This window comes from Eubalaena glacialis, chromosome 17 (genome assembly GCF_028564815.1).
Source record: "Eubalaena glacialis isolate mEubGla1 chromosome 17, mEubGla1.1.hap2.+ XY, whole genome shotgun sequence".
NCBI lineage: Eukaryota > Metazoa > Chordata > Mammalia > Artiodactyla > Balaenidae > Eubalaena > Eubalaena glacialis.
In genome coordinates this window covers 55,856,090-55,871,809 of record NC_083732.1, presented here as the reverse complement: position 1 = coordinate 55,871,809, position 15,720 = coordinate 55,856,090, and the positions used below count along the sequence as shown (strand labels likewise).

Below are 15,720 nucleotides of genomic sequence, written 5' to 3'. Positions count from 1 at the left end.
ATATTTCAAGATATTAATTAAAGCTTACATTTTTATTGCAGACATTTTAATAATAAATAGACAAATAGAGGAAAGCCATTTCCCCCTAATTTTTTTCATTGCAGTTTGCTGCTTTCCCTAATATCTACTACATTTAACTTCCTCCAATTCCAAAATACATGAATCTTCATTTATAAGCAAGATAGACATTTGTCTATATGCTACAATGAAGGGAAATCCCTCCCCTCAAAGCACATTTTTTTTTCATGTTGCAGCACATCAAGGAAAAGTAATAAATCATGTTAAGATGTTATTGTGTTATTTCTTTCATTCTTCTACCCTCAGATTCTATTTAAATATTAAAATCTCCTAATCCTTTGCCTGGCACACAATGATTTCTGCAATAATTCTTATCATACTATTTACATTTTATGTCTTTACCCTTCCAAACTTACTGTTTACTTCTCTCACCTCCATTTACTGAAATTCTACTTATTCTTTACCCTGCTAAAGGACAAGACTTGGCAGAATCTGTAAGGAGACAATGGTTAAAGAGCCTTGTAAATAATAGGAACCCAGGCTCTAGGACCTCTCCAGAGTCCAGTGATATTTTAGGATTCCAGGATAGTAGCTACATGATGCACCTGGGAAGGCGGGATGCTAAGTACCACAGCAACCAGCATTAGTAAAAATTGCCATGGGTAGACCTGGCTTCAAGTAACCATTGCACACTGGGACATATCAGTGACGCTCAGTAAGGAATAAAAATTAGTGGGTCTTTCCTGAACGCTGTCCTTTTTCAGGGTTTTCTAAGCCTAGGGTTTTTTTTTAGAGGTTTTCTAGAACCTCTGTTGAGTGTTGGGAGTAGGTAAGGAGAAGGAATAAGACAGATATTTGACTAGGAAAATGGGTACCTAAGAGTCAGATTAAATATAATTTTTTTTAATTGTATTTCATATACATGTTTGTAAATAAGGGTTTTGCTTGCTACCTAAGTATAATGAATCTTTGGATCAATCACAATATCAAGCACCATAAACATAACAGGCAACTAAATATTTGTTGATGTCATTAAAATAATGTAGATTTCAAAAGAAAGCAAGAAAGGAGAAAAAAAGGCAAACCAAAAATAAATGATGTGTAAAATATTAAGCAAAATTTATAATAAATTACATTAAATGTAAAATTATCCCAATAAAACATAAATCTTGTCAGAATGGATTTAAGAAGAGAAACTTTATGTTGTTTTCAATAGACAAATCTTAAATATAAGGACACAAAGAGGTGGAAAATAAAAGGATTGAGAAAGATATACCATACAAAAACAAGTAACAACAACAACAAAAAAAAGCAGCTGCAGCAAACATCAAACAAAGCAGGTCTTAAGGAAGAAGTATTCCTAGATAGAGAGATACTATGTAATGATAAAATTATCAGTCTATTAGGAAAAATATATAACAATTCGGGATTTGTATGTATGTACCTAATAACATAACTTCAAAATATATAAAGCAAACAGTGACAAAATCAAAAGGAGAAAAGTCCACAATCACACATGGAGATTTTAACATACCTCTCTCAATAACTGATGGAGTAATCAGATGAAAATACAGAAAACACAACCCATAAAATTTGAAAAACAAAGCTAATAAACCTGATAAACTTGATATATGTTGAACATGTACCACACGGTGACAAAATAAACATTCTTTTCAAGAACATTTACCAAAATTGATTACATGTAGCACCATAAAGCAAACAACTAATTTTACAGATTCCAATTATTTAAAGTATGTACTCTGACAAGAGGGCAATTATGCTCAATATCGATATTTTTAAAAATCCCTAGAGTTTGGAAATTTAACAATGCACTCCTAAATAGTCCACAGGTAAATGAAAGTACAATAACATTATCACACCACATTAAAAATTATCTACGTATCCTTCTGAAGAAATGAGGAAAAACAAACAAATTAAACTTAAAGAAAGTAAAGGAGAGAAATAACAAGAATAAGAAGAAAAATTAATGGAAAACAAACATACAGCCTAGAAGTAAACAAAAAGTTTACTGTTTGAAAGACCAGTAAAATTGATAGCTCATCAGCGAGTCTGACCAAGAACAAAAAAAGGAGAAGGAACAGATTACCAATATAAGAGAAAAGAGGACATGACTACACATTCAATAGACATTAAATAGATAATAAGATGCTATTATGAACAATTTAGTGCAAATAAATTTTTTAAAAATTGGAGAAATATTCAAATTCCAAGAAAAATCCAACTTAACAAAGCTGACACAAGAAAACATAAAATTTTGAATAGTTCTAAATCTAGTAGAGAAATTGGAATTGGAATTGGAATTCAACACCTACACACAAAGAAATTGCCAACCCTGGAAACATACATGGTGAATACTTCTAAACACGTACAGAAAAAAAAATACCAATAATGTACATATTCTGTCAAATAACAGAAAATGAGGATATACTTCCAAACACTTTATGAGGCCAGAAAAACACTGAAGTCAAAGCTTGACAAGGACATTACAAATAAAGAAAATAAAAGACATCAAATAAAAAAGAAGTAAAATTTCCTAATACTTTTATGAGCACAGCAGCATAACACTGATAACAAAAGCAAATAAGATGTTACAAAAAGAAAAAAAGAAAAGACAATCCTTCTCCCTCACTCTCTCTCTCATGAATACAGTTGCAAAATTTCTACACAGATTAACAAATTGAATCCAGAGATAGATAAAATGATAATGCATCATGAGATAGCTGGGCTTATTAAAGGAGTGCAAGATAACTTTAACATTTAAAATCAATACAATTTACTACATTACTAGAATAAAAGAGAACTATCATAAGGTTATATCCATGTGTACAGAAAAAAACTAACACAACTCAAATCCATTCATGATTAAAAATTTTCATCAAACTAGGAATAAAATAGAACTTCCTGAATCTCACAAAGTAGCACAAAAATCTTACAAAAAATATCAAAATATAATGGGGAAATATTTAAAGCTTTTCCCAAGGAAAGGGGAACCAAACATAGATGCCAACTTTTACTCAACAATATCACTTCCACACAGTGTTTTATTATAGGACCTAGCCAAAGCATTAAGAAAGAAAAAAAAAAGCAAGCTATAACAATTTGAAAGAAAGAAAAAAATTGTCACTATTCACAAATGACATATATTGTTAAATCAAAATTCAAAATAATATATGGAAAAGTTATTAGAAGTCTCTTAATAATAATAAATAATAAATTTTATTTCTGTATACCAGCATCGATCCATGGGATTAAGAATGAGTTTTGATCTCTACCTCACACAAAATAAAAAATTAATTCCAGATGAACTGTAGATTTAATGAGAAGAGCAAAGCACTATTCTAGAAGAAAGCATAGGAACATATCATTACGATCTCAAAGAAAAGATTTTTTTATATAGATCATGCCAAAAAGAGCACTAACCCTGAAGAAAAAATTGAAAACTAAAAAACATTAACACTTAAAATTTTTGTTGATCAAAAGATCCCATTAAAGAGTGGAAAGGCCAGCCATAGAGTAGAATACATTTGCAATACATATATCCTATAACTAATTCAAATCTATACTTTAGAAAACACTCATAAATCAATAAAAAAATAAAGAACCCCAAAGAGAAATGGGCAAGACATTTGACTAGGCTCTTCATAAAGGGGGATATCTAAATGGCCAGTTAACCTAAGAAAAGGTTATTAGAGAAATGTAAATTAAAGCCACAATGAGGTAATACTGCACACCCACCTGAATGGGTGGGTGAAAACAACTAAAAATACCTAATATAAAGTAAGATATAAGGAAACTCAAACCCTCATTCACTGCTGTAGGAAGTATAAATCTGGACAGTTTGGAAAAACTTTGACAATATCTACTGTAATTGAATATATCTATGGCCTAGTACCTATCTATTCTATTACTAGGTATATCCATAGCAAAAATGAACACATATGATTACCAAAAGGCATGTATAAGAATGTTAACATAAGCACTTTTAGGAATAGCCAAAATCTGAAAGCAAACTATCAATCAACTGTAGATTTTTTTTAATTAATTAAATAATTTAATTACCCAAAATCAGACTTTAAATCAGACTTTAAAGCCAAGATAAGCAACCCCTTTGTATAGTTATTACCTCTGATCAATTCATAAGAAATTACTTAGACGAATAGCTTTCATAACCAACCTAAAAATAGGATATATTGGTGTATATTTATAGAAAGAAATTGTATATGGCAATGAAAATCAGTTTCGATTATATGCAACAATACTGATGAATCTTACAGAACAGTGGTAATTTTTCTTACATGTCTTACAAGTCACATGTAAAAGAAAAATATATTGTGTAATCTCATTTCTACAAAATTCATATATGTGTGCATATTCCATTTATATGAAGTTAAAAATAAGCGAAAATATTCTATGGTATTTGTTATCTTGACGGGGGGATAATTACTGGAAGAGAGCAAGAGAGAGGCTGGAAGGATGCTGGTGATGTTTTATTTCTTGATGTGGGTGCTAGTTACATGGTATGGTTACTTGGTCAAAATTTACCCATGAGAATATTTATGATTTATACATATTTCTAAATGAATTCTATACTTCTGTAAAAAGTTTACTTAAAAATGTAGACTTCTGCCTCTGAGAATGATAGAATAGCTTATATCGGACTAACTCTCCTGCCAGTAATAATTCTAAATTCTGGAAAAATATTTTAATAAAAAAACTGTTTAGGGCTTCCCTGGTGGCGCAGTGGTTGAGTCTGCCTGCCAATGCAGGGGACACGGGTTCGAGCCCTGGTCTGGGAAGATCCCACGTGCCGCGGAGCAGCTGGGCCCGTGAGCCACAATTACTGAGCCTGCGCGTCTGGAGCCTGTGCTCCGCAACAAGAGAGGCCGCGATAGTGAGAGGCCCGCGCACCGCGATGAAGAGTGGTCCCCGCTTGCCACAACTAGAGAAAGCCCTCGCACAGAAACGAAGACCCAACACAGCCATAAATAACTAAATAAATACTTAAAAAAACAAAAAGTCTATAAAAAAAAAAACTGTTTAAAGATACCAGAGAACAAACAAATTCAGGCAGAAATTGGTAACATGACCCTTGAAATAAGAAAAGCACCTATTTAACCAGTTTTCCCCTAAGGGCCTTCTCAATTTGGTTCACTGCAGAGGAATTACAGCTCAGGAAAAAAACCTCAGTTTTACAAGGCTAAGCCAAAGGTCAGAATTCAGAGTTGTGAGAGCAGATAGAATTGTAGGGGAAATCCTGGAAAGGGGGAGCCAGATAAGGAGGAGACCCAAAGTTTACACTCAGTGCTCCCAAAAATCCTTACCTAAATTGTAAGTTGCAGAGAGAAATACAAGAAGAAACTCAGCAGAAAGCCACAGCTGAAAGACTAAAAGAGCTGCAAGAAACTTTCAGCAACTTCCTGATGTACAGGATACAGAGTTTGGAGATTAAACCCCATTAATTATAGGTTTTGGCCAATATCTTGAACTTTGTCTACATTTCAAAACTTAGACATAAGAACCACAAACTAGACTAAGGACTATACCTTAGAACTATGCAAAGGACCAAAATAGAATGAAAATAAAAACTTAACACATCTTTCATTGGTTTAGCATGTCTGCTAAAATGACATGCGGTAATTCTTCAAAATCCAGAGTCTCTAAAATGTATTAAACACAATGTCCAGTACACAAAAACATTAGTAGATATATAAAACATATAGAATGTGACCCCTAATCAAAGGAAAAAAGAGAAATTTTAGTAAGCCCACAGAAGACTAAGATGTTGGAATTAGCAGACTTTAAAATAAACTATAGATATATTAAAGAATTTACAGGATTATATATATGGATATAAATATATATTATTAATGTATTATATTTATACACATATATATTTATATCTACATATGCATAGATATAATCTAATCCTACAAATTCTTTAATATATCTACATATACCTACACGTATTTGTTTGTATACACATACACACATACAATAGAACAAGGGGAATTTCAGGAAGGATATAGAAACTTCTAAGAACACCAAATATAAAGCTTGAAATGAAAAATACAGTATATTTAATAAGACAATTCATAGTATGGTTTTTGCAGAAAATTGGACACTGTAGAAGAAACTATCAGTCAAGTTGAAGACAAGTAAATAAAAATAATCAAAACTGAGGAAGAGAGAAAAAAATATTAAAATAAAAAACAACACAGACTCAATAACCTGTGGAAAAATGTCAAGAGGTCTTTATACATGTAACTGCCATCCAAGAAGGACAGAGGTGAGACAACTGGGTAGAGGAACTGAAAGAAATATTGGCCCCAAATCCCCCAAAATAGTTGAAATCCTGAGAAACTTTAATTATGAAATCATGCCTCTTTTATCTTATACCTTTCAATAGTATCATTTTAGTTTAATCTCAATGATTTGTTTCCATTCACTTTTCTTTGAAGACTTGTGGTCATGAGGGTGAATAAAAGTATAGTAGATACAATGTTTTCTATTTTAAAAAGTGAAAGGGTTGATATATTATACTTCACCAAGTAAAGAATTAATATTTGAGACGTCAAAGAGATGAATCTGGTTAATATGAGAGAAAAAAAATGAAGGATCAAATTAAAGAAAACTCTGATTGGATCATTATGGTTCAAATTCTGATGATAACTGTTAATAAGATATCAAGGAATAAACATATTTGTAAAGGAAGATTTTTGCCTTAAGACACTATATAACTTTAACTGAATAACAGTAAAGAATACAACAATAAAAATGTAAATATCAAAATACACTTTCAGAACAATCTTCTTAGGTTTCAGGAAAGTAATGAATAAAGTTTCTCATCAATGAATCAAAAATAAAATTATGTGAATATGTGAGATATTTTGCCAACCTCACTTCTCTATTGATACATTTTAATTATTTGAACTCATAGCTTTAGTCTTGCATACATTTTCAAAAATGCTTAATCAATCACTCCTTGAAATATGCACTGCTCTTCCCATCCTTTGGTATTGTCAAAACAACAATGTCTGTGAAGGGAGTGGGCAAGAGTAGCCTGAAGCAAAATTGTTGGAGGAAATGTTAATTCCTCATCATCAAAATTTTGATTTCTCATAGCCTAATTTCCTTCAAACTTTTGAACAATGAGCATGTGATCATTACTAGATTTTTTAATACATACAACCTTATTTTTCCACATGCAGGAATACTGGTATAAGAGGTCATCTATTTCAAACACTTTTACCAATATCTTTATTTGGGAAATCATTTAAAGTTTATAATCAAAGTTGTCTGGACTCCGTCTAGAAAAGATTTTTTTCAGAATATTTAAACTAACTACAAAATATGAAACAATTATTTTTACAATGGTTTTTATATATTTCCTTATATGTTAGTAAATAAGTTACTAATATCTGTTTAATGAAGTATTGCTTTCAATCATTTGAATCTACAAATTTAAAATAGGAAATCATCATGGAAAGAACAGAATCCCAACACCAACAACATTACCATTTATTTATTCTGAATAACAGTAAATGTCCATGTACATTTAATAAGTTCATAGACTCAGAATGTTATTCATAAGCCTCAGAGACTGAATTACCAAAACATTATGTGAATGTAGGGAATAAATAAGGGGTTACTATACATTTCTGATGGTTAACTGTTCATACATATATGTTCCATATATGATCTTTGGCAGTTTAAACATACTTGTAAATGAATTTCATATAGACCTTTCCATGGAGAAAAACCCTAAAGGACGTTCTTGTCATCAATAAAACTTTACAATAATTCATGTACTTACTTATTAATACCCTAACTTGAACTTGTCATTGATGAGCAATATATATCAATACTTAGCCAACGGTACTGTCTTTAACTTTCTGACTATTCCTGAGTGTTATTTCCTAATCTTCTTTTATATCATTTTTATCTATCTTTATGCCTACACATTGCTAATAAATGATGACAACATTTTAGGTGTAAAGCACCAAATTCAGTCATATATTCAAATACTGAAAATTAATTTTATTAGAGGTTAGTTGATAGTGGCAAGACTCACACAGTACCACATGGAGCTATTATATTACCCAGGGATAAACTTAATATTATTAATGATTAAGTAACAGAAGAGCCATTGTGAGGATGGAAAACATTAAAATCTGCAAAATTGATTAAATTAAACTAATTGCATGAAAATCCATGATTTATACAACTAACTAGAAAGTACTCTATTTTTGTTGTTCCTCACGTACAGTATTCTTAGCTAGGGCAGAAAAAAATAATGAAAATTATCGGTAGATTTAAGAGTTTCAGATAATGAGAGTCATCAAACCTACTCCTTATTGCAATAACAAGTGGAGTAAATAGAGAAGAGGCCAATCCTATAAGAAAGGGCAATAGTAGCTAGCAATAATAGCCTATAAACCTAAACTATAAGAATTAGTAGAAAATGAATTATACTAGTAAACTTCATGTAGTAACCCACCATCCCACATTGTGATTTAGAGACAATGTACTGAATAGATTACAGTGGCCAGAAAGAGCAGACACTCTGAATTTAGTCCACATAAATTTCATGGTAATGTAGATACAACAAAGGATGTTGTAATGGCAACTGCAAATAAGGGTGGGTAGGTGTTTACTCTGTGAGGAAGCTGAAAAAAGTGAGTGCTGTAAAATTAATGTTAAATTAATGCCCTCCAAGGGTAAGAGACTGTATCTAATGGAAACAAAATTCCAGTCATTAGAGACATTATTTTAAAAAGAAGTGAAGATAATTCTCTACGCTTTCCTATGACTAACTATCCCATAAGACCAATGCTTAGCTCTAATTCTCTATTCAACAAACAGCCTTCTGATATGTAATTTAGCCCTCTATTCAGCAGAAAGGGTGTGATCCATTTACACAAGAGTTATTTGTTATATGGCCAAGTATCCTTTCCATGATTGATGCCATGATGACATGGCATTCATGCTTATAAATTTACACTTCTGAAATTTGGTTAATCTCAATCAGTTCTCCATTACTTGACAAAAATGTTGCTAAACCTGAAACATGATGGCTCTATGAAGATAAAATTATTCCATGAATACTATCCAAAGCAAAAAGCACCCCCTTCACTTTTCAATAAGATTCATCAGAAAAAAACAAATAAATTTGAGCTGTAGGAGCATCAAACCAACAATGCCACTTTTCAATGTGGAAAACATTTCTGAGTTTCCTTTAAGATTCTCTGGATTGATCTGTTTTATAGTTTGGACTGTGCGTAATTCAGAGTAAAATGCAAACACTGATAATAATAATAACAACAACAACAATAATAACATCAGTTTACATTCCAGAGATTAACTCTCAGAACCACTCTGTGATGTAGGTATTATTATTTCCATTTCCTAAATGAGGAAAGTGAAACAGAGAGAGATGACCTACCTCAAGTCATACAACTCTTAAGTGAGAGGATTAATATTTACACTCAGGTTTGTCTGAGTAATGTTCATGGTCATGGTTTCAACCACTATGCTATACTTGTTATCCTACATATTCATAAAATACTTGGCTTAATGACAGTGGAAATCATAATTTGAGATATCTACAGGTACATGACCAAATTCTACTACATTAGCTATCTCATTCCTATATTTTAGATTCTAAGAGGTAAAATTAAAACATAACTCTGCTTCATTGTGTGTCATACTGTGATGAGTGAGTACTACATGTATACAGTTTAGTGTATCAAACAATTTAAAAGCTTCAATAATAGCTATGAAAATACTAACAGATGCATGTTAATACCCATAATGGTATCTTCAAATTCTATGTCATATATATCATTCAAGATAATTCAATAAAGGTACAATAAATTTTACTGAAAACTTACTTTGCAACCTCCGTGTTGGGCTCTCTCCATGCAGTTGTCGTCGTGGCATATATGGAGAAGGGTGGGGAAGTGGCAATGAAGAAACATCGTGGGTCTGAAGTTTGTACCAATGTGGTTCATCATCTAATAAGGCTGTTTCTAATTCAATTAAAATCTACAAAGCCAAGAGACAAAGGACTGTCTTATGACAATAATACATAAATTCTCTTAAATAGTTTCATTATAATAATAATTATAATAGTAATGCTATTAGGTCAAAAAGCAAGGTTATGCGGCAGAATTGCCCATATGTTTGACAATAACTAAATAAGAGATAAGTATATATAACTTCTTATTGATTTAATGGCTTTGAATATCTAAGACGTTTATTTTGTAGACCCTTGAACACCTATCTGCTAGAGGCTGTTAAATATGCCATTACATAAATAGCACTTACTACTAAAAGTCTGTAATAATAACTGGTATATATATGCCATTTTACAGTTTAAAAAACATTTTCATTTACATTCATTAATTTAACCTTTACAAACTCTGAAATGGAGAGATTAAAAACAAATTAGAAATGCTTACTGTGTGTTAAGAACCATGTCATATGTTATCTTAATTCTCAGGAAAAAACTACTAGGTTGGTCTTATTATTCAACTTTTACAAATAAGGATACCAAGGCTGAAAAAGGTTAAAAAACTTGTTTAAGCCCACATCATTGGTTAGTGAAAGAGGTGTAATATAAATCAAAGGCTGTCTTACTTAAAATTCTGTTTAACATATCATGCTGCTAAGGATTCAAAACAGGAAGGAAAAAAAAAGAATGGATTTTCAATATGAACCATGTTATAATATGAATATCTAATAAATTTACAAAGGAAATCAGTCCATAGAAATAAATGATTCTTTTTATTTTCTTTTAAAGTCATGTGCAAATATGACAGTGTCTGGTTTAAGTGTATGAGAACTGCTATATAATGATAAATCACTATTTCGCTATGGGAGGTAAAAATGTAAAACAACTAAGGTACTCTTCATTCTTCCTAAATTTTCCCTAGTCATTTTCAAAATTATAAGCACTGTGTTCCAAATGGTCACACACACACATATTTAATTCTCACTCTAACCCTGAATTGCATACTACTATCATTCTCACTTGATTGAAGAGGAAACTAAAGTACAAATATGTTAAATAACTTGCTCGAGGACCAAGGCCAGGAAGTAGTAGTGGCAGGCATGCAGAACCAGGCAGCTGGCACTGATCTCTGCTCCTAGCCATTATGTTACCCTTCTTTCCAACTGGTTTACCACTCTTTGATTCCTTAGCTACCAACATTCAGTTCAATATTTCTATGGATTGTTGCTTTTCCCATGGTGTTACATTTAATTTACTCAGGAAAACCAACCACACTGAAAAAACTGAAAGCAGTTCTCTTAGTACATTAATAGCAGGAAGACTGCCTCTCATCCGCCCCTGTCCAATTCATTCTCCACATTACAGCTAGAAGTATTTTTCTCAAGTACAAATGCAATCAAGCCAGTCTCTTTAAAACCTGTCATTTGTTCCCATTATCTACAGGATAAAATCCAAACTCTTATATGATATATGAAGGGACAAGATCAGGTGTCAATTTAACCCTCAAGACTCATTTCTTACCACATTCCTTTCCCATTTCAATGCAGTTGTCCAAGACCCCTACAACTCTAGTATTTTGTTATTCCCTCTGCAGGAACTCTACTTCCCCTGACTATGCTAAATTCCAGTTTCTCTGTGGATCCTTCCATGGACCACTTCCCCTTCCCTGCACAGCAATTATGTATTCCTACTGCACTTTCCCTGAAAGAGCATCTGCCATACTATGTTATAATTGTTCACTCACTTGTGTGTATCCCAGTGGATTATAAATTCCTTGAAGAAAGTAATATACCTCATTGACCTTTGACACCTGAGTCCCTAGCACATTACAGATACAGTATAGGGCTGAAAAAATGATCTATAAATAAATGATTTAATTACTAGTTGTACAATTGGTTCAGTAAACTAAAAGGAAATACATGTACTATAGAGGCATCAATAAGTTTTTTCTTAAAACAGCAGCTAAATTCATTCTGCTAAATTATGTCTAGGTGTTTCAATAATTCAAAATATAATATTTTACTGATAGTCATATAAACAAAAGTATTCAGGATGACATGAATAGTCTAAGCTTTAAAATAGTTCCAGATACCTCTCCTAAGAATTCACTTTCTTCCTCTCGAACTCGAGCTTGATCCCAAAGGGTAATCTCCAGCATTCGTTCCCGAAATTCTCTTCGGTGGACTGGAGAATAAATGAATGTTTGGTTCCATTTGGGTTCCAATGTTTTCTTTACTGTTTTAGTTCTTCTTTTGTTTTTATCACTATGAAAAAAATAAGAATAGATGAGCTTACATAAATCTTCATTTTAACTTTTGCCCTAAAATTTATTAATTTAAAATTTCTCAGGGAAGAAGTCAAGTGAAGATTTCCCACAAATTTATCATACCTTAAATATATTATAGTCTTTAAAATTACTATTAAAATTTATAAGGTATATAATTATATCACTTTATAAGCATGACTTAATAATAGAAATATTTCAATAAATCTGAAAATTTTCCATGATAGATAATTAAAAACTTAACCTTTCTCAAATTCTAAATAAAACCAGACTGAAGAATCCTAACTCTAATTTTTTTTAACACATTGCCCTATTGGAAACCTTTAAATTGGAAATTAACCTGTTAGTTACATATACTATTACTTTTAGTATTTGTACATATGCAAATGCAAATACTGTACTTAGTATTTGTAACCAATATACTATTCACTTAAACTAACAGAAGTCCCTTGTACAATAAGTCTAGTGAATTGTGATGTTCACAACTTTACATCCATATAGTTTAGCTAATAAGCAATTGTAATTACATCTTATCAAGTTACTCACTTATGTATAATTAATACATACTTGCTCATTTGACATCTATCAAGTTTTTAAAAACATAGTAAAATTATTTCTGTGTGAGGTAGTTGCTATAATCTGGGCTGGAAATGCAAGCTGGCCATCCTGATAGACAGAACTTCCAACTCAGAAGCTTTCATACATTTTTTTGACTTCATATTTCTATCAAGTAAATGCTTTTGATTATGCATTCCATTGTATACACATATATTTATAAATATATTTATAAATTGTATGTATTACTATATTGTTGTACTAATATATTATATTCATTGGTAAATATACAAAAATAGGAATTAAAGATAGGTGAAAATGAAAATTCAAATATTTCTTTATGAACTCCAATGAATTGTTTCATACATCTCCTGGGTACATCCGTTCTTTTTGGAGATCACTACTCTAGCTTATTAGAGAGGATCAATGTCTGAATAGGAATGAAGAAAATCATCTAGGACGGCAATGTTAAGCTATTAGAAGAGCCTATTTGAAGTGAGAAGTGCCAGTGAACTCCAAGTGGAACCATATTAACTTCTACAAATTCTCTCAACACAGCACAGTTCTAAGAGTGTTGGGAAATAGGAAGCAGGGAGAACTAAGAAGGGATAGAGTGCCTCCAAATTAGGGAGGGTATGCGACTTCTCCCAGGTGAATACAGAGCTTAATGTTTAATACAGATTTGACTTAATCAAGAACATGTATATTTCCAAAGCATATATATTTAATGTAGCAGAAAGCCATTTTAAAGCAATGTATCTTTATTAATTTCTAAGGCCTCCATAGGAAAATAACTTTGGAAACCCACGTAGGAAATTTTATCTCCATTCAAATTTATGAAAAAGAAGTGGTACTGTAAATAAAAATACCTAAATAAGAGAAATAATGACTAGGACTAGGACTTATGACTCTTGTCACTTCCTCCTTCTAAAATTTTAACAAATATTTATAAAGCGTTTACTTATAGTCTATCTATTAAAGAATGAATTATGAAACCCTGTCAGAGATATAATCCCTTCCACCAAGGTCAGGAAGAAAGCATTTAGGGGGAACCTTGCCATCTAATCCAAGAATGGTTTATTCTGCAACCTGAAAGGAAACAGAAGAATAAGCTTTGACTTCCTCTTAAGGAGTGAAAAAAGTTCTCAAAGAATTACTATTTTAGAGGGGATTTCTAATCCTGGATAGGAGGGAGACTAGATAATCTCAAGTTCCTCGCCAACCTACCTTATATTATTACAATTTAATAAGGCAATTTTGTGTGTATTGAAGCACCAATCCATGAAAAGAACCATGGAAAGTTACCTTATCTTCAGCAAGTTACAAAAAAAAGTAAATGAGTTATTGTTTTCAAAAAGTATAACTAAAGCCTTCAAAATAAGATCATTCTGTATAAGTCAAATACTGAAAAGTTGCTAAAATTATTTAAAAACTAAGATCAGTAAGCATGCTATAGAGATATTTTTAAATAGCAGCCTAAGGATAATAAAATAGATAATTGATCTCTAACATCATTAAAATGCTGAGAAAGTATTTTAAAAAAATCTACCTAAGCTTTTTCTATTTATTTTCAGGTCACCAGTACTTTTGTTTTCCATTTGATTTAACAGCACGCAAAGACTTGATATTTTTACTCAAAATGGAGCGAAAAATATATTTTGACTGGCAACCAATAAAAAAAAGATATAAAAAAGAGTGTTAAAGCATGCTTAGCTATTTTTTAGAGTACCTAGCATATTATATAGAAAATAAATGTTTTAAATGGCTTAACTGACATACTGACATTCTAGACTAAATTCCTTCTATGTAGCCTCACTTGTCCCTCCAGGAATTCTTATCAATAAAAAGGCATCAACTGTTTTTTCTGTTTACTTAGTCAAGTACAGTTGGCCCTCAGTATCCACAGATGCAGAGCTATGTCATTTTATATAAGCAACTTGAGCATTGCAGATTTTGGTATCCATGGGCTTCCTGGGACATGTAGTTTTTCTCCCAAGAAATTGTCAAGAAAAAAGAAATAACTCATACCAAAAGCACAAATAGTCCTTTATTCATGTGTAAAAACTTGTGTCAACAGAAAAAAAAAAGTCGAGATGATAATGTAGTGATAATGTAGCTGTTTGAGTTGACCAGAGAATTCTTTTTTCGGTTAAGGATAAAACCCTGACACAACTCTATCAATAAAGTGAGCTACAAACTTGCCTAAATATTCTTCAAATTCCTGATAACTGTCAAGAAAACTCAGCTGAGAAATAATCTGAGAAAAAAATATCCAAATGTTTCTCACATTCTTTGCTATTGAGAAAAGATAAAAACCCTACATCTGGAATATAAAGGAGTCTTTAAAGGGACTTTCCCTTCCATTTTACCACTATCTGCTCAGAAAGTGAGGGGAGGTATAAAAAATAAATTAAAACTAAACACAAGTAGTCAACCAAAAAACAAAAATTTGAGAGACTTTTATCATCTTGAAAAGCAAGCATTTTTCTTCAAAGGTCTGAATAAGTAGAAACTTAAGTTATGTGTGTGCATAAAAGCACAGATGGGAATACAGCACTTTCTGCAAGTTTTTATGATGGCATTCTAAGGATGCTTAAACTAATAAACTGTGCTCTGAGAAGCCAAGTGACTTGGCCTCCATCCAGGATGGTAGGTAATATGGCTGTGACATCTGTCATCCAACTGAAGTTTAAGCTGGAGTTAAGTTATTGCATATCCTCTTCTTCCCTTGCAGTTCAAAGTGTATCCCTCTCCAAAAGACAACCTAAGTTATTAGAGAACAAACTCCTTCAAGTCAACTTTGTAAGATAAAATTATATAGCACAGCTTC

The 15,720-nt window shown here is 31.8% G+C and overlaps 1 protein-coding gene across 38 annotated transcripts in view; it reads right to left on the bottom strand.

The window, feature by feature from the left end:
- RIMS2 (regulating synaptic membrane exocytosis 2) overlaps nucleotides 1–15,720 on the bottom strand; it is a 596,440-nt gene that overhangs the window by 239,885 nt on the left and 340,835 nt on the right. For all 38 annotated transcript variants that reach the window (XM_061171493.1, XM_061171504.1, XM_061171500.1 and 35 more), the window contains 2 exons: nucleotides 12,144–12,315; nucleotides 9,930–10,083 (listed from right to left, as the gene is read on the bottom strand). In XM_061171493.1, the coding sequence (XP_061027476.1) occupies nucleotides 9,930–10,083; nucleotides 12,144–12,315 (326 nt within the window). The remainder of the gene's footprint in view (nucleotides 1–9,929; nucleotides 10,084–12,143; nucleotides 12,316–15,720) is intronic.